We start from the raw sequence: 20,267 nt of genomic DNA, 5'->3' as shown, positions 1-20,267 counted from the left end.
TTTTTTACGAACTTCAGTAGTAGTTTATTGGGTTCACTCATTCGCCCAGTTCGCTATCATCGTCTTCTTCGCCTGCGCTCCAAAAATGCGGGTCTACGCCACCGCTGGCCCCAATCTCTTCTCATCGCCGCCTCCCAACCCCCGCATCAACGACCCCCTTCCGGCCAATTCCCCACCCCCTCTTCCTCTCCCCGCCAAATTAAGGAACAAACAACCACCTTCACCATCGAGACCACCACGTTTTCCGCCGCCTCCTGCGAAGAAAGCCGCACTCAAAGCCACCCACCACCGATCCCGGTACTACAAACCCGTCTCCGAGGGGGTCCTCACCGGCGATGAAATCGGCCGCTCCGTCGTTGTCGGCCCCTCCGGCATCTCCTACCACCTCCCTGGCGCCCCCTTCGAATTCCAGTTCAGCTACTCCGAGACTCCTAAGGTCAAGCCCCTCGCGATCCGCGAGCCCGCCTTCCTCCCCTTCGCCCCGCCCACCATGAACCGGCCCTGGACCGGAAAGGCGCCGCTTTTGTCCAAGAAGGAGAAGGAGAGGAAGAAAAATATCCGACTTTTTGAACCTTTGGGCCATCCAGACAAGGAGGGCGAAGGAGAGAGTGGGGAGGATGAGAAGGGTAAGGTGATGGAGATGGTGGGTACGCCTGCCAAATTGGGCTGGTATCCTAAGGATGGCCGGAGCCGGGAGGAGATACTGGGAATCCCGTTGAAGAAGTGGGAGATTCATGCTCTTATCAAGCCAATATTGTCTCACAACCGTCAAGTGAACATTGGTAAGCATGGCTTTCCCGTTGCAAAATCAAATAAATCTATGTTTTTCTTTCGATGTTGATTGAGTTTAGAATTACATTATTCAGCTATGCTGTTAATCATTGCCGATTTATATCTATCCCTTGCATTTAAATCTTAACAAGGACACAAGGTGATTGTTTCTTTTTATTTCTCAAGCGATTTGAAGTGCTGGAAATTGCTTGCAGTGGAAAGTGATTGCTTTTAGTACATCAAAAAATTAATGGTCATTAGGTGGACTAATGTCATAATGTTTCTATCATTTACAAACCAATTGCCATTCCCTTAAAGCAAGTGGATGCAACCTCTTTCTGATATTGCATATTCACATAACTGTGAGTAATAAAAACGTTTATAAATTCAATATCCATGTAAAAGAGATGCATTACTGAATGGTAGATCCCCACTTTCGAACTTAGTTGTCTTCTAGCAATAAACATGAGTCTTCTTTCTTATTCAGCCGACTGTGGTGATTTACTTTGGCTCATTCTATTGATATGTTTTGAGTTTATTCAGGCAGGGATGGTTTAACACACAACATGTTAGAATTGATTCATTCTCATTGGAGGCGCCAGCAAGTTTGTAAAGTTCGATGTAGAGGCGTTCCCACTGTCGATATGAACAACATCTGCCTTCACCTTGAGGTGCATACTTTTTAAGCATAATGTTTGGCAATTGTGTACCATTTTATACAGTGTGCACAAAATGTATGATGTATTAACAAAACATATGATGTGTTCCACACGCTTGACATTGTTGATATGGACAATATCTACCTTCATCTTCTTGGTATTCTCAGCTAAAAAATTGATTTTGTTGTAGAATATTTACAGTTCAGTCATGTAAGCCCATGTGAGACTATGCCACCATGGTAATGTGACTGCTTCCTGACCAATTAGTTGCAACTTTTCTCTTATCACACTTATTTTGGCTTAAGATTCCTGCAACTAGAGGGTAGTTCTATGACTATAGAAGGTGATCGCTGACTGTTATTAACAGGAAAGACTCTGGTTGAGACATTCAATCTTAGTTATTAGTAATAAGTTAATCTGGGGTATGTGAAACTTTATCAATATTGACTACAATGTTTGAGCTACTATAAGGTAGAATCAGTGTTATAAGAACATGACAAGGTTCCAACTGGGAATAACAAGAGATAGCAAGATCTCATTTGATAAGAATTCAATAAGGCAGACAACAGGAAGTCCATGTACACAAGTTTTATGATTGATGGAAGAGTATACTTTATTTGTCAGTGAGGTTATCTAGCTTTTACGAGCATAATAACAGCTAGATAACTCAGTTGGTAATGGTAAGAGCCTTTGTTGTGATCGGCAAGATCTTGGGATAAAACCCCATCTTCATGATAGGATATATGATACAATTAATTAAAGGCTTTGCAATGTATGCTTATAAAAAGCAGATCAGGAAAAAGAAAATCAATCTCCATATTCCCACTGCTTAGAAGTCAAGGACTGTGAGGATAGCCGATTTGTACAAACCCTTTTCACTTGCAAAGTCACCTTTAAACATGATGGAAGATTTTCCAATGAGATATGCAATGCATTGCACTTAAAAAAAATTCCGTTGGTTTGGTCTACTTGTGTATCTGTTGCCTTAGTGCCAGCCACCTATACCAATCCCAAGCTGCAGGACTAATTGCTCTAGCAATCTATGTTTTTCGTATGTTACTTGCAAGCAAATTACTGGAGTTCCTTTTGATGCTAGGAAAAGACCAGAGGGAAGATCATACATCGAATTGGAGGTGTTCTGTATTTATTTCGTGGCAGAAACTATGATTTCCGTACACGCCCAAAGTACCCTATAATGCTGTGGAAACCAGCAACTCCAATTTATCCAAAACTTATTCAAGAGGCTCCAGAAGGACTAACGAAACTAGAAGCAGATCTGTTGAGAGAGAAAGGGAAAAAACTACTGCCAATTTGCAAGTTGGGTAAGTTCAAACTTCTTCATACCTAATGTTTACCTCCTCTATTCTTTTTTCAGTTTCACTTCTTTCATGTTGCTGCCCATTCCAAAGACACAATAATATAAGTTGTCCAACTAGAATAATCAATCAGGATATATTTAATCAGTAATATTCCTTTGCTCAAATATAATACATGTCCTATATATAACTACATGTCTTGTCTCTTCTGTTCATTTTATTTTTTTTTTCAACTCTATTAAAGATGAGTCATACTGAAGCTTTGTGTTAACTTCTCCATAAGCTGAAAAATATTATGGAATTCTACTTGCAGCCAGAAATGGAATATACATAAAACTTGTCAAGGATGTGAGGGATGCTTTTGAAGGAAGTGAGTTGGTTAAAGTTAATTGCCAAGGGATGGAGGCAAGCGATTACAAGAGATTAGGTGCTAAGCTGAAGGTTCATGAGCAACTGCTTTCTTGCTGCTAAAGAATTAGTTTAAATTCTGAACAAAAATAACAATTCAAACACTCACACCTTCCTGGAGTAAGCACAGTAGTAGTGGCATCATTTAGTGACTTTGGGCTTGTGATTACTTTTACAGGAATTGGTTCCGTGTGTTTTGCTGTCATTTGAGGAAGAGCAAATATTGATGTGGAGAGGTAGAGAATGGAAATCAAGATATCAAGGTCCTTTGCGTTTAAATACAAAAATTCAGAAAATTGAGGACGGCGAGTCATCAAATCTGAATGAATCAGGTGCCTCAAAAGCTTTCATTTCTTTTTGCTCAAATCAACCATTTGGCAAGACAGTTATCATAAGCATTTTACAACTAGTCGAGGTGAAACAATACTGATAACTGAATTTGTACCCGAATGCCTTAATCTACTATCACTATCTCACACCAGGACTTTGATTTTTCAGTCTGTAACTAGTCCTGTTCTGATTTCTGATACTAAACACAGGATCTTAGTTTTGTCAATTTCAGAAAGTGCCATGTGCTATGGTGTGCACACCACCGTGATTCTTTACCTCATTTCAGTGTTTTCATTGGATTTCAAAGTCGGTCCTTCCGATTAGATCCAGTGCAATTTTTGTTTGAAATCTGATACGTTTTAATTTGAACACAGGACAATCAAGTGCTTCCACTTCAGATACTGCTCCTGGCATTGAGATTATAAGCCCAAAGATGTTTTCTTTGTGGAAACGTGCAGTTGAATCAAGCCAAGCATTGTTGCTAGATGACATTGACCTCACTCCAGATTCTCTTCTCGAGAAAATTGAGCATTTTGAAGGCTTGTCGCAGGCAATTAGCCATTCGTATGACGCCTTGATTCTTCCTACCAGTAAAGATCCTGAGGGGTCCAAATATTCTTCGGAAGGAAGGTTTAGATTGGAGGCCAGTGATGTTAGCTATGATGAATTTGGGAGAGAGAACAAAAATGGAGAAGACCATTATAACTACGACAAGAGCGATTATGATAGTGATGATGCTTATGACCACGATGAGATCGAACATAGTGTTCCTTTCGGATCATTACCTGTTGATTCAATAGCAAAGAGGCTTGGTGAGGATTGAAATGTTTATTAATTTGAAAGGCAAACGTGTAAATCATTCAGCAAGTAATTCTACATATTGATATCCGCATTTGGCAGTTTGTAAAATGCAGAGTGTTGATGATACTTTAGTAGAAAATCAGATCAGATGAGCTTCGGGCCATTTGGTTTAGTTAGAGATTGAATTAATGGATCGACTTGTATGTTGAATTCATCTTAATACTGCTAGTGGATTGTCCCTAAAAATTAATTGTTAGATAATCTAAATTATGATTATATATTTTTTTTATATATCAGGTATTAGATCTTGCAAACCAAATCTGTCTGGTATGGGAATCAAGCTCTCGCTGAATCTGAGCGCAATACAGAGTTGTATTTCAAATAATAATATTAAAGGAAAATATTATTAATAAAACATTTTTTTAAAAAATGGATGACGAAATGAATTATGCGAATCGGGTCGGATTCTAAACGGCCAACCCGCAAGAAGGAGTGCCCGTCTCGGCCCTTTCATTGGCTATAAAAGGGTTGCCTCTCGATTCGCGAGCAAACCCTAATCGATCTCCTCGCCGCCGCCCCGTCGACGGATCTCGAGCCCTAGCCCTCTCGGCGACGCCGGCAAGATGCAGATCTTCGTGAAGACGTTGACGGGGAAGACGATCACCCTCGAGGTGGAGTCGTCGGACACGATCGACAACGTGAAGGCGAAAATCCAGGACAAGGAGGGCATCCCGCCGGACCAGCAGAGGCTCATCTTCGCCGGGAAGCAGCTCGAGGATGGGCGCACCCTCGCCGACTACAACATCCAGAAGGAGTCCACTCTGCACCTGGTGCTCCGCCTCCGCGGCGGCGCCAAGAAGCGCAAGAAGAAGACCTACACCAAGCCCAAGAAAATTAAGCACAAGAAGAAGAAGGTCAAGCTCGCCGTCCTCCAGTACTACAAGGTCGACGACGGAACTGGTAAGGTCACCCGTCTCCGTAAGGAGTGCCCCAACGCCGAGTGCGGCGCCGGCACCTTCATGGCTAATCACTTCGATCGCCACTACTGTGGCAAATGCGGCCTGACGTACGTCTACAATAAGGCCGGGGCTGAGTGATGAACACCATCGTATTGTTTTCTAGTTTGATAAAAGTCTGCGATTTACTAAGATACTGTTGTCTTTAATGATCATGTTTTATCGATGCAGTTTTGGTTTAAAAAAATTGCTCTTTATTTAGTATCGAACGGTAGTCTTGTTTAAGTTTCAAGAATGATTGAGATAACGCTCTATTCGAACTGTTAATTCAATTTGGTGATTCTCCATGGTTGCTTATATTGTCTCATGAAATCCATCTGTATGTGCCCGAGTGCAGATCACTGACTTGTTATTACAATTAGATAATTATTGTTAGAATTTTTAGTTAGATCTTGGTTATTAGACGGAGAGTTTCTTTCTTTGAAAAACCTAGAATTTCTCTAGTTTGTGAAATTTCCACTTGCGTTCTTCATAATCTCTTCTTTAGGAACCTACTGCGTTTACTACGATTTGCCTGCATTCAGCCATTTATGAACCTGTTTTTGTGATGACTAGGCCTTGCAAGATTCCTTGGTGTACGATTCATAATTTTTGTTGATTGCTTGGGCAAATTCTTTAAGTAGAACTATCTCTTGATTGATCCAAAATGTTTTTTTTTTGTCTCTATATCTGTGTTAATGTTCTTTCTAATTTCCTGATTGCAATGGCATTCATTTTTTGATGGGAATGAGTTATGAACTGTTAGAATTTGCGATGTCTAAATGTTCTTCCTGTTTTAATAGTTAGATTCGATGAATAAGAAGGGGTGAATACTATAAAATATATAAGAAAAATTAGAATGGAATTGAACTAAATCATTTATAAGGATTAGAACAAATTATTAAAAGGTTGAATAGGGAAAACAATGGTAACGAATGCACTCTGGTTTGTTCTTTTGCACAAACTTGATAAATGAGAAGATTAATGGGAAAAAAATTCATTTGAATTAAAGTATTGGTCGTACTGTTATTTTTTATTTTTGCATAAAACCTCCCAATTGTCATTAATCGTTATATGTAACAATAGGACATTAAAGATTCACTAGAGTTACCAAGGTTCGAAATTTAGTTGAGTTGGGGCAAGGGTAGATTTTACGGATTTTTGGTTGTGGAGGTCGGTTGCGGGGTTAAATGCGATGAGCGCGGATGTACCCGGTGAGTAAATAAAAGTAAAGGCTGTTCACGAATAAGGAGAATGGTTCTTTTTCAAAAAACATAGATCCGTTACCATAATGGTCAGTGCCGGTCTCATAGATTACTAAGCAAGAAGGAAGGTGTGATTTGAAGGTATTTAATATTTTTTTAAGAAAAAACTATTAAAGATACTTAATATTTTTTTTTAGAAAATTAATTATTCTTTGAAATAAGAAAATTGTTGGACTGCTGAATTGTTTGCCGTAAGTGTTTTTTTATTTATCTTGATGGTTAGTAGAAAATATTTATCTTGACGGTTAGTAGAAAATATCCGTGAAGCCAAGTTAGTCACCTCATGTTCTATATTATCTGATCTAGTTTTTTTTTTTTAATTGCTCATGGTGTGAGGATAAGAGATTGAAATTTTTTAGGTAATGAGAATTTAAATCTCTCCTAAGATACCTTATTTGTTAGCAAAAAAAATTTATTAGACCGAATTGATCGTCTTCAGAATTAACGGAACCGTAAGAGTATATATGAATTATTAAAAAAAAAAATAACTACTCACTGTTAGTGTTCTATGCTTAATAATCATGATCTTCTATAAGGCCATAAATAAATTGAACAATTTAGTGTTCATTAATAAATTAAATTGAACAATTTAGTGTTCATTAATAAATTAAATTGAACAATTTAGTGTTCATTAATAAATTAAATTGAACAATTTAGTGTTCATTGATAAAAATTTATTTATATTCATTTAATATACATAAAATTAATTAATAAATAAGTTTAAAAACTCATTAAACTAAATAAACTTGAACACACGTTTAACTCATTAATATTTGTGAACAATATTTATGAATAATGTCCGTGAATAATATTCTCAAACCATGTTCGTCAATAACTCTTATCAATATGTTAAATAAATAAAAAAAATTAAGTTTGAATTATCAAGCTCAATTCAATTAAATAAAATAATAAATCAAATAAGTAAAAATTTCAAACAAACTTGAAACTTGAATTGAGAGTTCGATAATATCAAAACGAATCAAGCTCAAGTCAAGTTTGAATTGAGAGTTCAATAACATCTAAACGAACCAAATTTAAATCAAGGTTCAAACAAATTCAAATTCATAAAAAATAAATTAAATCAAGCTTGAACAATCATTTCAAATATATAATTTATTTTAAACTCAGCTTGATTTAATTACCTTAGCAAACAAATTTAAATATCCTAAAATTCAACTCGGCTACAACCCTAGTCTAGTCTAGTCTTCTATAGTTTATAAAAGGCCTCAACCTATCTTGTATTGAATTAATCATCGTCATTATTTAAGTTTATAGTTTAATCATCCTCAGGTTTGGCGTGATTAGTCTTAAATTTTCGATTAATTTCATGTGGACTCCTTCAGAATCAAATTATGTCTCCGGCATGCTTAAGTTTACAAGAGTACAAATTTAAATATAATACTAGCCTTCGATAAAATTCTTCGAAATCTAGCTCACTTAAGCCGCTCAATTATTAGTCGGATCGCTCTACTTGAAAACAGAAAGGAAAACACACATTATTCATGATCAACTTGACCAAAATATAGCTATATATAACAAGAGATATGGTTTTTGATGTATATAATCATTATCAATGGCAATGACACAGACAAAACCAGAGCAACCAAAAACAAGCAAACAAAAGATTATGGTAACTATTCAAGTACAAAGGAAAGAAATAGTTTGAAGTTGATTAACCGGATGAACAAGTATCATAGGATTTCTGATGTGGCATATACTACCGCTGAAAGGAGAGGGAATATGAGCCTGTGTTGGGGTCTTTTACAGCTTTGAAGTTGTCAAGATTCATCCCAAAACGTCCCAACAATGAGTTCCCCATCTCTTTCAGCTTCCCTGCAATATTTTTGAGAACACCAAAAAGTTAACAGCAATGCTCAAAATGGATGAAACGTGAGTGAGAATCTAAATAAAAAGCAGCAGGAAAATTTTGCATGATTTGAATGCGAAGCAACAGAATATTTAAGTTAGCAGTCCGAAACATTTAACACAAGCTGAGTGAAGAAGAACAATGCTGACCAATCATTTCTTCCTTCATTTTCTCCCTTTTTTCTGCTGCAATTGGCTCCAACCGTCTTATCCATCTTCTACCTTGGTCATTGGAAGGATCCAACTCGATAACCTTTTTCAAATCTGGTGAAAATTTTGAACAAACAATGCACATCATGAATTCTATGAATAAGAATACTCAGAATGCATCTAGTTTTAGTGGACGATATAAGGGAGGAATTGATGCAGATAGTTTAGTAAAGAAATTGAAAACCACCACATGTAACACGAGATGACCTACCAGCAATAGCCTCCTCGTAGTTTTCAAGTTTTTCATGAGCTTCTGCTCTTCTAACTAGTGCTTTTATATAAGAAGGATTCAGTTCCAATGCTTTTGTGCATTCAGTTACAGCATCTGTGTATTGATTCTGAGGCAGAAGACAATTCAACAATAGGGATAGTTAATGAATAGATACGATAAACTAATAACTTGGGCTTGATATCTACTACAATGAAATCCTAGTAAGCTCTAAGGTATGAAGAGAAGAAAGCTAAATATAGTCAGTTTGGTAAGAGCATAATAGCAAAATATGTCAGAACGGACATTCAATCAAATTGCATCAAAATGTTTGGATTTGGCAATCATACATGGTGACAAAGTGCATCCTATTATGGAAATGGAACTATAGTTGCTAAATATTCTGATTGACAAACATATCCATAAATTCTGATCCATAGAATGAAGGATCAGTGAAGCAAAATATACAGTTTGTCTTAAATTTCCTTTATGGAGCCTAGAAGGGCCAATTCCGCATCAGCATTTTATCTACATCAACTTCTTTAATTCTACTAAACAATAGTCCCAAATGGTAAATCTTTAATTTATTTTTAATTCTATCAACCTCTAGTTATGATGCAAAACATTATGGTGTTTTGTAGATTCTTCAATGACCAATATAACAAAAGGAAAACGAAATAAAAGCCCAATCCATCCCTATCTGTAATATGCTTTACTAAAACACACACACACACATCTACTTCTGATGATCAAGAAGAAAATCGAAAGAGTCTCATAAACTCAAAACAATAAAACATCAAAACAGTCTCAAAATTGCACAACAATACAAGATAACAATGAATATCACACTAATTAGATTTTTAAGGAAAAAATATCAGAGTAGTCCTGATTTGAAAATGGCAATAGCTACCGATGATTACAAAATAAACTAAAAAAAAAAAAAAATAGTCTGTATAAAATCATATATGATGAAGGCTCTAAAGAGATCAGACAACTAAAGTCATTTGAATAACTGAATCTACCTAGAAACATGTCCAACATCTTTTGCCGTGGGGTAACTCTGCTAATAATGCCCACTTCTCATTAACGAACTACTGTTGAACGCATTTTCTTTCACATGAAGAATGACTTACCAATTTCAAGAAGCAAGCAGCCCTGTTGCCATGAGACATAGAGCATACATCTACAGATGAAGGTAATTCAGAAGCAATCTGCAAGGCAATTTCATACTGCAAGAGAGCATCCTCATATTGACCACTTCTAAAGAGCTTGTTCCCTTCCTCTTTTGCATCATTCGCTTGATTGAGAGATTTCTGTATCAAAAAGGAACAATCAACGTTCACTACGTTGAGTATGGAAGGAACAAAAAAAAAATTCTTTCTACTATATATACATGGTATCTGTAAAAGGAATTACACAAAATGACATGCCGACACAGATCATATTATATATGTACCAATTGTACATCAAATTTGAGAGAGATATATAAGGTTATCATATGGTTAATAAGATACCACCTTGAGGATTTTGCACAGAAATCAGAAAATTTATTTACAAGTTCACAAATCCCAAATGAGAAGATTGCATAGTCGAGCGAACACAAAAATCTCAAAAGAAAGACAATCTGATGTTCCTCAACTGTCACTGGTTTTCAATGCATCTTACCCAACCGCAAGAATCAATCAAACAAAAAAAAATTATGTTCGTATTATAGTCACATCTTTTTTAAGTCAAATAAAGCATATGGAACGATATAATATGTTAAACTACAGCTCCGATTCCAGGAATGAAAAGTTGCAAGTCAAATTGAAAGAGGATATCAATCGGAACGGTGGGAATTGCTCGAATTAGAGATCAACACACATGAAATAACAGATGAAAGGCCGAACCTCCCTCAACTGTTCTTCGGTCAGTGCATCCTCAAACGACTCCTCGTCGCTTTCATGTTCCCCATGCGCCGGAGCGTCCGCAGGTGGGGCGTTCGCATGGGCTTCACGGATCTCCTCGGTCTCCGGCTCTTGCTCGATGACGACCATATTTCCTCCTCCGACCGATGGGAGGCTTGAATCGAGTCCTTCACGATCAACGACCGTGACCGCTAGGGTTTTGCTACGCACTTACGCAGAGGCTTCGAGGAGGAACGAAGGCAAACCCAAGCGACCAGACCCGCTTCTGAATGATTCGGACCGACCCGGCTTTTACAGTAAAGACAGAAACTTTTATTTTAACCCCTGTCATTTTCATATCCTTGTCAAAATCTAATTTTTTACTTATCCACCATGCACAATTTTATTTTACAATCCTCGTAAAGGAGTCTTGAGTGCAACATGGACAGAATATTTTATAATTATATTTTTATATTATAACAATTTTAAATAAAAATAATTGTTGTTAACGTATTTTATATTTTCTATATGACATTTTACCGTTCATAGAATTCATTATTTAAAAATTCATCAAAACCTCGCTAACTTAACAGAAGTCTAAAAGTGCAGTATAAAGAAACATGCCATCGACGCTACTAACTAGTTTAAGGTACAACCACACTACAGCAGAAGGAGACACCAAACATAACCTCATACAACCTGCAGATGCTTAAAAACATAATCTTATTTTACAACATAACAGGCTCATCGAACGAATTTACTTGTGATGGCCGATCTGGGAAATCTTTTCTTGTGATGAAAATCACAGTTAAAGGATCACCTTGTTGAGCTTATGCATGTACTTAGAATCAACATGGAGACCTTGTGCTCAGAGTGAGAGCATATTACTGAGATACACATACCCGAAAATTCCATACCTTAGTTTGCAAGACACATCCAGTTATGGCACTAGTTGACTATAGTTTCTCAATCCAGTGGCTTGGCATTTTTGGATGGAGATGATGGAAGCCCCAACCTCAGCGACAGGCCCCATCCTTCGTTACGCGTCTCTGAAATTGTTGAATCACCTTTTGAGGTACCGGTGACAAATTTGCCGCCAATAAGGTTCTGCTCGAAACTGGTCTCTGCCTTGGACATGAAGCCACTCGTGGTGGCTGCTGTCATACGATACATTTGGTCCTCGCTGAATTGAAGAGATTGATGGTATGCCATCCCAGGATGATTATCGCTGTAATACATGGGATATGCTCCAGCCAGATTTGGGCAGGTAAAGCTTGAGACATGAACAGGCAATTTTCCTTTGAAAGCGGAGGGTTCATTCTTCTTTGAGTTTGGGCATTGGATTCTGTCCATACTTGAGTTCCTATGTCCATGAGATGGATCAGGGTTGTTGGACTCAGTCCCGGGAATCCTGCTACAAGTTATATTTGTAGGTTTAAAGAAAGTGTACCAGGATGGAAACTGGGAGGTATAGTTGTTCGGGTTGCTGAAATCTGGAATCCCCTTGAGGATATGTCCGAGGCTGCTTGTGTTACTATCAGAGGTTTTCAGCGAGGACGGTCTGACATCACTTGCGTTTGGACTAAGATAGCACATTGGGTTGCTGCGGTGCTGGCTCTTCGAAACTCTTCTCGGAACACAGCCCAGGTTAAGTGCCGCTATGATGATAAAACACGAAAACAAGATAGGTGGATATCTGTTACAATAGGATTCACTTGGATTCCTTTAATTGCATTAGTTATGAGCCATATTACCCTACACAACTTGTGGGCTATAACGTCAAGAGCAGATAAAGCTACAACCATTTTGTCCTGAGCTATATGCTATGAATTGATGGATAATAAAATGAGGCGATATTTGTTACCACATACTAACTTAATATAACAGCAGAGTGGCAGTTGGGAAGATGTACCTTCAATACAAGGCTGCAAGAAGTCTCCAATCTCAGGGGAGTCTTCCTTCCGGATAATGGTGTCAATAGCATCAGTTACTCGATCTACTAATGTCTTCAAGTCCCCGTATTCTGCCTGCATTTTCACTCACCAAAAAGACATACAGGTATTGAAGAAAACACACATGATTATGCAGTTATAGCCTTGTCATTTGAATGTCTATTAAAAAAAATATCTAATTTAGCCTTGACAAATTTCTTATTTAGCTAGATCTAAGATGATGGGCTTTCAATAGCATTTTATGATGCAGCACCATTGATTCAATGACTAACTACAAGTGGGTGCCTTTCAGTTAATTTCAAGCAAACTCAATCCTAAAAAATAACATAATATCACAGAAAAAGGAATATGAGAGACAGGTGAACAGTTAATATGTTACGATGCACTCTTGCCAATGGAAACTTAAACTAAGAGCATCCTAAGGATAGAAACAAGGTTATAATATGGTGGAAAAACTAAAAATATGAACCTCGGAGTTGGCTTTAGAGTACATGATCTCCTCAACCTTCAGAACGACAATGGGGAGCTTCTCCTGCCACTCCTTATTCTTCCTGGTGGCAGCACTATGCATATCATTGGCCAATCTGCAACCAAAATGAAAATTTGACCATTTCACCCAATAAGAAAATGGAGGCAGCAGTAAATGGTAATAGCAAATCGCAGAAAAGGTGAAGGAGCAAAGGATGGATCAAACATCTAATTCTTCTTGCGCTGTCAGAAAAAAGTGGATAGCAATGAGCAAAGGTAGAGAGAGAAATATATGTACACGTATAAATACAAGTAGAAGCATACAGACAAGAAAATGGCCCAACCTGAATATCTCTTGAATAAGGGATCCTCGAATTGGCTTGTGTCTGTCACTGTGCCAAGCACGCTTCACACATTCATATGGCCTTGGTCCTGGTCTGGGCATTGTTTTTTTACCTTTTCTCACTCCTTTTTCCCTCTGATTAACAGTATAAAACCCCTTCTGAGAAGCAGAATTCATGAGCCACAGTCATAACAGAAAAGGAAAATCAAAAGGGAAATTTTTTGCCTCTCCTCCCTTTAAGAAATATCAAACCTCAGTCACACCAATAGTAATGCATCTTTAAAATATTAGATCGATAAACATAAACATTTGAAAGAGTTAGCTGGAAGTTTCTATCATATATCAAATGGAAATTTTTCCCCTTATTTGATGTCAAAATTGCAGGTTTTGGCATGGACCTAAGACTGATGACTTCATGCAAGTAACTCGAGCTAATTATAGATATGCGCAAGGATGGTGGCATCTTCATCTCAAAATGCCACGACTCTCAGCCCAATTTATGAGGAAATTAACCAAGATAGAGTTTGGCAGGCACCAATAAAGAGGGAAAAAAATTTAAATAGAAAAACTAGAACAATCCAACGTTCCTACCTCAAGTTATCAACCCCATCACAATGTAGCAAAGATGGTTACCATAATGCCCGAAAATAGAAGATTTTACTACCAAACGACCTAGAATAAACAATAATAGTGGAGTAAAATCCTGCAGATCCGGTATAACTAAGAGAAAACATTTCAACCCACTACAAAAACTCCAAATCTACACAGACTACAAAAGGATTGGAGTGTAACAACGAGTTTAGCTAACCTTGGTCACCTACGAGGCAGCAAAGGGGAAAGACGACAATTGCATACACCGTCACGTAGGCCGTCCTCCTACTCCTCGTCGGGCAAGGCAGCGGTCGAAATAGCTGCTCCCCTTCTTCGCGATCGGAAGGGTTTCGACATCCGATTTCGAAGAGAAATAGTTAATAGTTATTGCCTTACTGCTGACTATGGACACGTGGACGGACGGATGAACGACATGGATTGGAATGGAAGGAGGACGTGATAACATTTTTGTTTTCAAAAAAAAGCCAAAAGGAAAAATAAAGGGAATAAAATGGATTTTTTTTTTTTGCATTTACTTTCACTTTAATTTCGTTTTAAAAAAAAAATCAAAATGATTTTTCTTTCTTAAAAATGGTAATAAAATATGCACAAACAATGAAAATCTATAAGAAATGAAAATATTAAAAAGAAAAAAAAAACTTATTGATGAAGAATTAAAGCACAAAGGTCCGAGGCTCCTAACTTAACACCATTCCAATTCAAGGGAAGAAAATCGTGAAAGCACTTCACTTTAATTTTTAGAACATTGAGAACATATTTATTACCATTGGCTATCTCCTTTGATAAATTACATAGCTGACAGCACAATAATTTAGAACATAACATAAACATTTTTTTTCCAAAAAAAAGTGGGGGAAACATCCTTTGTGTGGTAATCGAAACCTCCCTACACATAAGTTTCCAGATTGATCTCCTCATCTTATATAGCAGTCTCAGCTACATGTAGTCTTTACATCAAGCAACCTTGTTCCATGGCAGTGTTAACAGATCAGTGATCCAAAGCACTTCTAACTGATAAATGAGGCCCTTGTGCGGATTTGACTGTAGGATCGTGATCAAGGAAAATAATGATCACAGTTATGTCATCATGAAAATGTCGGCGGACCTTCTTGTCAATCCTTTTCAGGTCTGAATATCGCATCTCTCGTTTTCTAGCTGCTTCATGGAGAGCAGCTTTGATGAGCCTTCTTGCACTTCCCTGTGATAGGAAAAGTTGCAATGCTTAAGGTTTTGCAAATTCATGTATTTCTTAGGACTAGAGGAGCTAAGAATAATGTTTTAAAGAGTCAATGTAAAACTATAGAGTTCTCACATTTCGATAAAATAAATAAGGACCACAATGCATCTCCACTGTTTATGCTGAATCTTGAAAAGAAAACAATATAGGAGTATGGGGCATATGATTGATAGTGTTAACCGAACGCCTAAGCCACCAGAAAAGTTTTTAACAATCGCCTACAAAGTTTGTTAACTGACTTTGAGCATTGTAATGAAACCTAAGATGTACGGCCATTTGCTAGAGTGGAAGAGCTATTTTACTAGAGACAATTTATAACCTCCAAAGTAAAGAATCTGTATGCACAGAAAAAGATTAAACACTTTTGGCAATACACATCCCTATTTAAATTTAAATAACATAAAACTAGAGTTTATTTGCTAGGAAGAGAGAAAATGCATGTAAAACTGCCTTGGATGTCATGGCACAGTTAACCAGATTTGGAAGGAGCAAAACCTGTACTCCTTCGAGAGAGAACAAACCATTATGCAATGAGCGTTAACTATATTAAATGGAACCATCAAACCTTCACTCATAGATATGTATATAGTAAATTGAAATGGTCGGTTTGGGTTACAGAAGAAAATATGTTGTTAATGGGACTGATACTGTCTGACAGAGTATGTATATGTCAGAAATAATAAAATTCCAGTCATCCAGAGTTGGACCTTCCATGACACTCCCCCACTTGGATCATCGCTGATGAACACCTCTGATAGTAGTCTGGTTATTTATTGGTGCTGCTCCACAAGAATCCCATGTTTTGATGCGGTAGAAGGGTGCCGGCTCACACTCATAATCATTCATCTCATCGAATCGCAAGGATCAACGCATCCAAATTAGGAATACTTATATGTAGGTATATCTAAGAATTAAAAATTATGTTCAGTAACTAATTCATTACTAGTTATACTGAAAAAAAATTGCAAAATTGTTCTCTCCAGAGAAAACGTACAAGGAAACAAATGGCAAATAGCATGACTATGGAGACAATAGAGAAGTGGAAATGCTTACTGAACGAGGATGATTGTAAACAATCTCAACTGCCTGTTGGTCATTTAGGTGTTCCCATAACCCATCCGAAGCAAATATGAGGAAAGAGTCACTTGCTTGAAGATGATGAGAGGTAACAGATGGATTAGCAGTTAAGATAGGCATGTTTGTCGGTTCAGCTATTCTGAACTTTGAACTGATTGGCTCTCTGTTATACTGCATATGCTTCATATAATCCAAATTAGGAATACTTATATGTAGGTATATCTAAGAATTAAAAATTATGTTCAGTAACTAATTCACTACTAGTTATACTGAAAAAAAATTGCAAAATTGTTCTCTCCAGAGAAAACGTACAAGGAAACAAATGGCAAATAGCATGACTATGGAGACAATAGAGAAGTGGAAATGCTTACTGAACGAGGATGATTGTAAACAATCTCAACTGCCTGTTGGTCATTTAGGTGTTCCCATAACCCATCCGAAGCAAATATGAGGAAAGAGTCACTTGGTTGAAGATGATGAGAGGTAACAGATGGATTAGCAGTTAAGATAGGCATGTTTGTCGGTTCAGCTATTCTGAACTTTGAACTGATTGGCTCTCTGTTATACTGCATATGCTTCATATATGCATCGCCTATGGATCTAGAAACCTGCAATTGATCATACATTATTAACAATAAAGTACACTTCACAGATCAAAAAAGTGTTTGTGTAGCATAAATTTAACAAAAAAACAGTCTATTGATAGGAAAGTATTATCCTTTCCCCGTGAAAATAATTAAGAGTGATTATTTATTACCTTCAGATATTTTTGGCACAGTGGTAATAATACCACATGTCAGTGTATAATGAAACTAAACAAAGAAAAAAAACCATCAATTAGTAAATGATTCATGGTTCTGTGACTAAAGTGACTGATTACACTGCTTGAAACAATCAATTGGTAAATGATTCATGGATGCTCCGAGTAAGCTGATTACACTACTCATTGTGGCATAAAGAAAGTAGTCGATAAGCCGCATCATGATAAAACTACAAGAAATATAAATGATGAACATATAGTTGGCAAAAACCAAGTAATTGATAGAAATTCGAAAGAGGCATAAGAGAGAGAGAGAGGAGATAAGAGAAGTATGCTAAAATATTTCTTCTTGCGCACTTACACCACACAAAGAACTCTTATATATATAGTGAGATTCCATTAGTTGCACAATGAAAAGATAAGTTTTTAAAATTTTTCATAGGATAGAAAAAGTAATTGTATAGTTCATAATTCTCTCTAATGATAAATAGTAGCTAGAGTTTGATTCCCTAATCTGGACACATTGCTAAGAAAAAGAAAACAATATAAACTAAAACACATAAAGTTCCATTAAGAAATTTCTAGAAAATTCAACTACCACAAAATGTTTTAGGTGGGTTACATGAAATCAAACTATGGAATAACTTACAAAGAGGATTCAAACAACCAAAGCTGGATACAAGTATTACCAAAATAAACAGTAATCAAAAATAAGTTTGGAAATGTTCAAAGATATTACCTGTATGATGCCTTTAACTCTCCAAACTCCATGTTTAAGGACAACAATATTTGGATCATTTGGATGCTGGGACCTAAGCTCCTGTCTTACAGCCTCCATATTAGCATTGTGCTCAGTTGACAAAGCTATCGCAGCAATCTCACCAGTATTACCAACTTTTCTACCAAGAACAACTCGAGAATCACCAAGATTTGCCACATAGAGAGTTCTCTGACAAACAACACCGACAAGGCAACATGATCCTGTAGTTGCAATGTCTGGCCTAGAGCTCCATAGTTGGCCAACCAATTCAATAAATTTTTCCTCTGTTGCTAGGAAAGCTCTCCGAATGCTATCACATGTTACACCTTGTGGTCCAACTGAAATTTCTGCATAAAGCACCAAATGACTTATAAAACTATCAAAAATAAAAATTCATAATAAAGTCTGGAAATCTTATAGATTCAAATAAAAATTTAGCAATCTATGATAACCAAACAAAAGGGAAGAAAAATATAAAAAACTATTTTCACTAAATTTGAAATCCATGTATTCTGGAGGTCCACAACATCAAAATTTAGTGTAAATAACATTCTTAATTAGAATACAAAACAATCTAGCTTAATAAAGATGTTTATTTGCTACATGGCAAACACTAAAGACAAAGGAGGTCAAAGGTAAGAATTTATCTCCTAAGATCTGACCAGTTGCAATTTCACTATGTCTGACATCATTTTCATAATGGAAGTGCCACATGATATAAACTGAAAAAACTGTTTTGGAGTTGAATTCATACATCATGAGAATTCTAAAAACGGAAATCTCATTGCATGAGACTCCCACCAATACCGGATTGTACAACACCAGCAAACACATCCTTATCTTTGTGCAGGAAAGAGGCTATTTCCATGACAAGCTTATGTTCCATTGATCCAACGGGCGATGAAACCCCAGGTCCTTTAAAAAAAAGATACATGGGCTGATGATCGTGAAGTTTTTTTTTTTTTTTGTTCACTGTATTCAAGACCTAAACTAGTCTTGAGAAGCTGAAGATATGAATGGACTAACCTAAGCACGATGACTATATCAAATTTATCAAATTTTGATTAAGGGCAGTTGCTGCATAGTGCATAACTCATACTATATAATTTTGGTAAGAGGTTCAAGTGGATGAAGTTGAATAAATGGAAGTGAATGAATTTCGAAATTAGGATTGTTCCAAACAATAAAATTTCACAAAAGTTAAGATGAGTATGTACGGGCAAGTAGTGAAATAGTGAATATTTTGATTTCGATATGTACGTCAAGAAATTATGGTGAAAATGGAATCTTATCATAGGTAAAATCATCAAAATTTGACACGGACAGGCCATTCACACCAAGACAAGAACTACCAAGAAAAATGATTGGGGGAAGTCGGGACTCCACCTCTGAAATGAGAGAAGAGATTATCGCAGACAAATCGCGCGGCGTCGGGGCCGCCATGGCCGTCGTAGATGCCAACAAAGGTGCCAAAGGGGCCCGATTCGATCTGGCTCTGGTCCTCCAGGATCTGGTTGGCCTGGACGACGGCCATCGAGAACTCGCCCGCCGAGCAGGGTCCGTGGTCGCGGTACCACAGAAGACCCTCCTGCCCCTCCCGGCCCGCGGCACCGTCACTGCCCCCCGCGCCCTTGCCTTTCCCCGCAAACGGCCTCAACAGCGACGAAAGCAGCCTCATCGATGGTCGGAGCATACCACATCTCCCAAACCCCCTGTCCCAAACCCGTAGGCAATCGCTTTCGATCGAGTGCGGGAGAGAGAGAGAGAGAGAGAGAGAGAGGCGAGAGGGGAAAGAACGGAGGAAGGAGATGGTGCGCAGGTTAGCGGCGGAGGGGACCTAGGCGGGGAGCGCAAGATAGCGTGGCCTGCGGAAGAGGCGACAAGGCGGCTTTGGGACGGGAATTGGGTCCCTTTCCTCACTAATTCTTTAGATCGCCAACCTTCATCTCACCCCAAAACACACCTTCCAATCAAAAGCACCCGCGTAGCAGATAGCCAACGGGTCCCAGCGAGATCATTCGAATTCGGAAACGAGGAAGTGATACTGGCGTGGATTCGTGGAGAAGGATTTAGATTTAATTATAATTCTACGCGTACCTGACCGAACTGGACCTACATCTCGTGGTGGGGCGGTGGGCCCCCCACGGAGTCAGCTAGGATCAAAGATGGCGGGCGAGTGTTTACTTTGGGTAGACCGAAGACGTGACACGTCGTCGACTGAGTTTGTGGGGTCATCTGCGACACGTCGATTTTGGAGCCGCGCGTTGAGTATCCGTGGCGGAATGACTCGGACTGGAATGTCAGTGGTTGTTCAGGGACTGGATCGTCCTCTTTTCTGATCCG

At 37.9% G+C, this 20,267-nt stretch overlaps 5 protein-coding genes across 10 annotated transcripts; 2 read left to right on the top strand and 3 right to left on the bottom strand.

Annotated features, from left to right (window-relative positions):
- The first annotated feature begins 32 nt into the window (after positions 1-32).
- Positions 33-4,393, top strand: LOC121988658 (CRS2-associated factor 2, chloroplastic-like). The gene is made up of 6 exons (XM_042542202.1): positions 33-782; positions 1,315-1,442; positions 2,527-2,752; positions 3,060-3,187; positions 3,333-3,486; positions 3,859-4,393. Exons 1-6 carry the CDS (start codon positions 86-88, stop codon positions 4,305-4,307), a joined length of 1,782 nt encoding a protein of 593 aa, XP_042398136.1. The 5' UTR covers positions 33-85; the 3' UTR covers positions 4,308-4,393.
- Positions 4,394-4,816: 423 nt separating this feature from the next.
- Positions 4,817-5,588, top strand: LOC121988657 (ubiquitin-40S ribosomal protein S27a). The gene has a single exon (XM_042542201.1). It carries the CDS (start codon positions 4,909-4,911, stop codon positions 5,380-5,382), a length of 474 nt encoding a protein of 157 aa, XP_042398135.1. The 5' UTR covers positions 4,817-4,908; the 3' UTR covers positions 5,383-5,588.
- A 2,468-nt stretch (positions 5,589-8,056) lies between these two features.
- Positions 8,057-11,024, bottom strand: LOC121988656 (tetratricopeptide repeat protein 1-like). Its single transcript, XM_042542198.1, has 5 exons — positions 10,719-11,024; positions 9,963-10,142; positions 8,833-8,959; positions 8,562-8,675; positions 8,057-8,378 (listed from the first exon to the last, which is right to left on the bottom strand). The coding sequence occupies exons 1-5, from the start codon at positions 10,863-10,865 to the stop codon at positions 8,263-8,265; spliced, it is 684 nt and encodes a 227-aa protein (XP_042398132.1). The 5' UTR covers positions 10,866-11,024; the 3' UTR covers positions 8,057-8,262.
- Positions 11,025-11,319: 295 nt separating this feature from the next.
- LOC121988655 lies at positions 11,320-14,428 on the bottom strand. 3 transcript variants are annotated; one of them, XM_042542195.1, is made up of 6 exons: positions 14,287-14,428; positions 13,480-13,637; positions 13,137-13,251; positions 12,628-12,742; positions 12,166-12,373; positions 11,320-12,078 (listed from the first exon to the last, which is right to left on the bottom strand). In XM_042542195.1, the coding sequence occupies exons 2-6, from the start codon at positions 13,578-13,580 to the stop codon at positions 11,682-11,684; spliced, it is 936 nt and encodes a 311-aa protein (XP_042398129.1). In that variant the 5' UTR covers positions 13,581-13,637; positions 14,287-14,428; the 3' UTR covers positions 11,320-11,681. The 3 variants fall into 3 exon arrangements, with proteins under 3 accessions (XP_042398129.1, XP_042398130.1, XP_042398131.1); XM_042542196.1 differs by having other exon boundaries at positions 13,480-13,613; XM_042542197.1 differs by having other exon boundaries at positions 13,480-13,634; positions 14,287-14,426.
- Positions 14,429-14,794: 366 nt separating this feature from the next.
- On the bottom strand, positions 14,795-19,805 carry LOC121988653 (probable protein phosphatase 2C 42). Of its 4 annotated transcripts, XR_006114068.1 has the most exons (6): positions 19,311-19,805; positions 17,904-18,271; positions 16,951-17,012; positions 16,381-16,555; positions 16,035-16,231; positions 15,152-15,288 (listed from the first exon to the last, which is right to left on the bottom strand). XR_006114068.1 is itself a non-coding variant. In XM_042542194.1 (5 exons), exons 1-5 carry the CDS (start codon positions 19,615-19,617, stop codon positions 15,079-15,081), a joined length of 1,122 nt encoding a protein of 373 aa, XP_042398128.1. In that variant the 5' UTR covers positions 19,618-19,798; the 3' UTR covers positions 14,795-15,078. The 4 variants fall into 4 exon arrangements, 2 of the variants coding, with proteins under 2 accessions (XP_042398128.1, XP_042398127.1); XM_042542194.1 differs by lacking the exon at positions 16,035-16,231 and having other exon boundaries at positions 14,795-15,288; positions 19,311-19,798; XR_006114067.1 differs by lacking the exon at positions 16,381-16,555 and having other exon boundaries at positions 16,776-17,012; positions 19,311-19,799.
- Between the last annotated feature and the right edge of the window lie 462 nt (positions 19,806-20,267).

The sequence above is a fragment of the Zingiber officinale genome, chromosome 6B (assembly GCF_018446385.1).
Source record: "Zingiber officinale cultivar Zhangliang chromosome 6B, Zo_v1.1, whole genome shotgun sequence".
Classification (NCBI taxonomy): Eukaryota; Viridiplantae; Streptophyta; class Magnoliopsida; order Zingiberales; family Zingiberaceae; genus Zingiber; species Zingiber officinale.
Note: the sequence above shows the minus strand (reverse complement) of the source record. Positions and strands in the feature narration are given on the sequence as shown.

Coding starts and splice junctions, on each gene's coding strand:
- LOC121988657 (XM_042542201.1), top strand. CDS start 4,909: ATGCAGATCTTCGTGAAGACGTTGACGGGGAAGACGATCACCCTCGAG.
- LOC121988653 (XM_042542193.1), bottom strand. CDS start 19,617: ATGCTCCGACCATCGATGAGGCTGCTTTCGTCGCTGTTGAGGCCGTTT. Junction 18,272..19,310: donor TCTCTTCTCTCATTTCAGAG/GTGGAGTCCCGA, acceptor TGCTTTATGCAG/AAATTTCAGTTGGACCACAA. Junction 17,013..17,903: donor GAGTTAAAGGCATCATACAG/GTAATATCTTTG, acceptor GATCAATTGCAG/GTTTCTAGATCCATAGGCGA.
- LOC121988656 (XM_042542198.1), bottom strand. CDS start 10,865: ATGGTCGTCATCGAGCAAGAGCCGGAGACCGAGGAGATCCGTGAAGCC. Junction 10,143..10,718: donor CCGAAGAACAGTTGAGGGAG/GTTCGGCCTTTC, acceptor TTTTTGATACAG/AAATCTCTCAATCAAGCGAA. Junction 8,960..9,962: donor CTGCTTGCTTCTTGAAATTG/GTAAGTCATTCT, acceptor CTTCTGCCTCAG/AATCAATACACAGATGCTGT.
- LOC121988658 (XM_042542202.1), top strand. CDS start 86: ATGCGGGTCTACGCCACCGCTGGCCCCAATCTCTTCTCATCGCCGCCT. Junction 2,753..3,059: donor ACTGCCAATTTGCAAGTTGG/GTAAGTTCAAAC, acceptor TTCTACTTGCAG/CCAGAAATGGAATATACATA. Junction 3,487..3,858: donor ATCAAATCTGAATGAATCAG/GTGCCTCAAAAG, acceptor ATTTGAACACAG/GACAATCAAGTGCTTCCACT.
- LOC121988655 (XM_042542195.1), bottom strand. CDS start 13,580: ATGCCCAGACCAGGACCAAGGCCATATGAATGTGTGAAGCGTGCTTGG. Junction 12,743..13,136: donor ACTCTAAAGCCAACTCCGAG/GTTCATATTTTT, acceptor GTGAAAATGCAG/GCAGAATACGGGGACTTGAA. Junction 12,079..12,165: donor ACCTCCCAGTTTCCATCCTG/GTACACTTTCTT, acceptor TCATGGACATAG/GAACTCAAGTATGGACAGAA.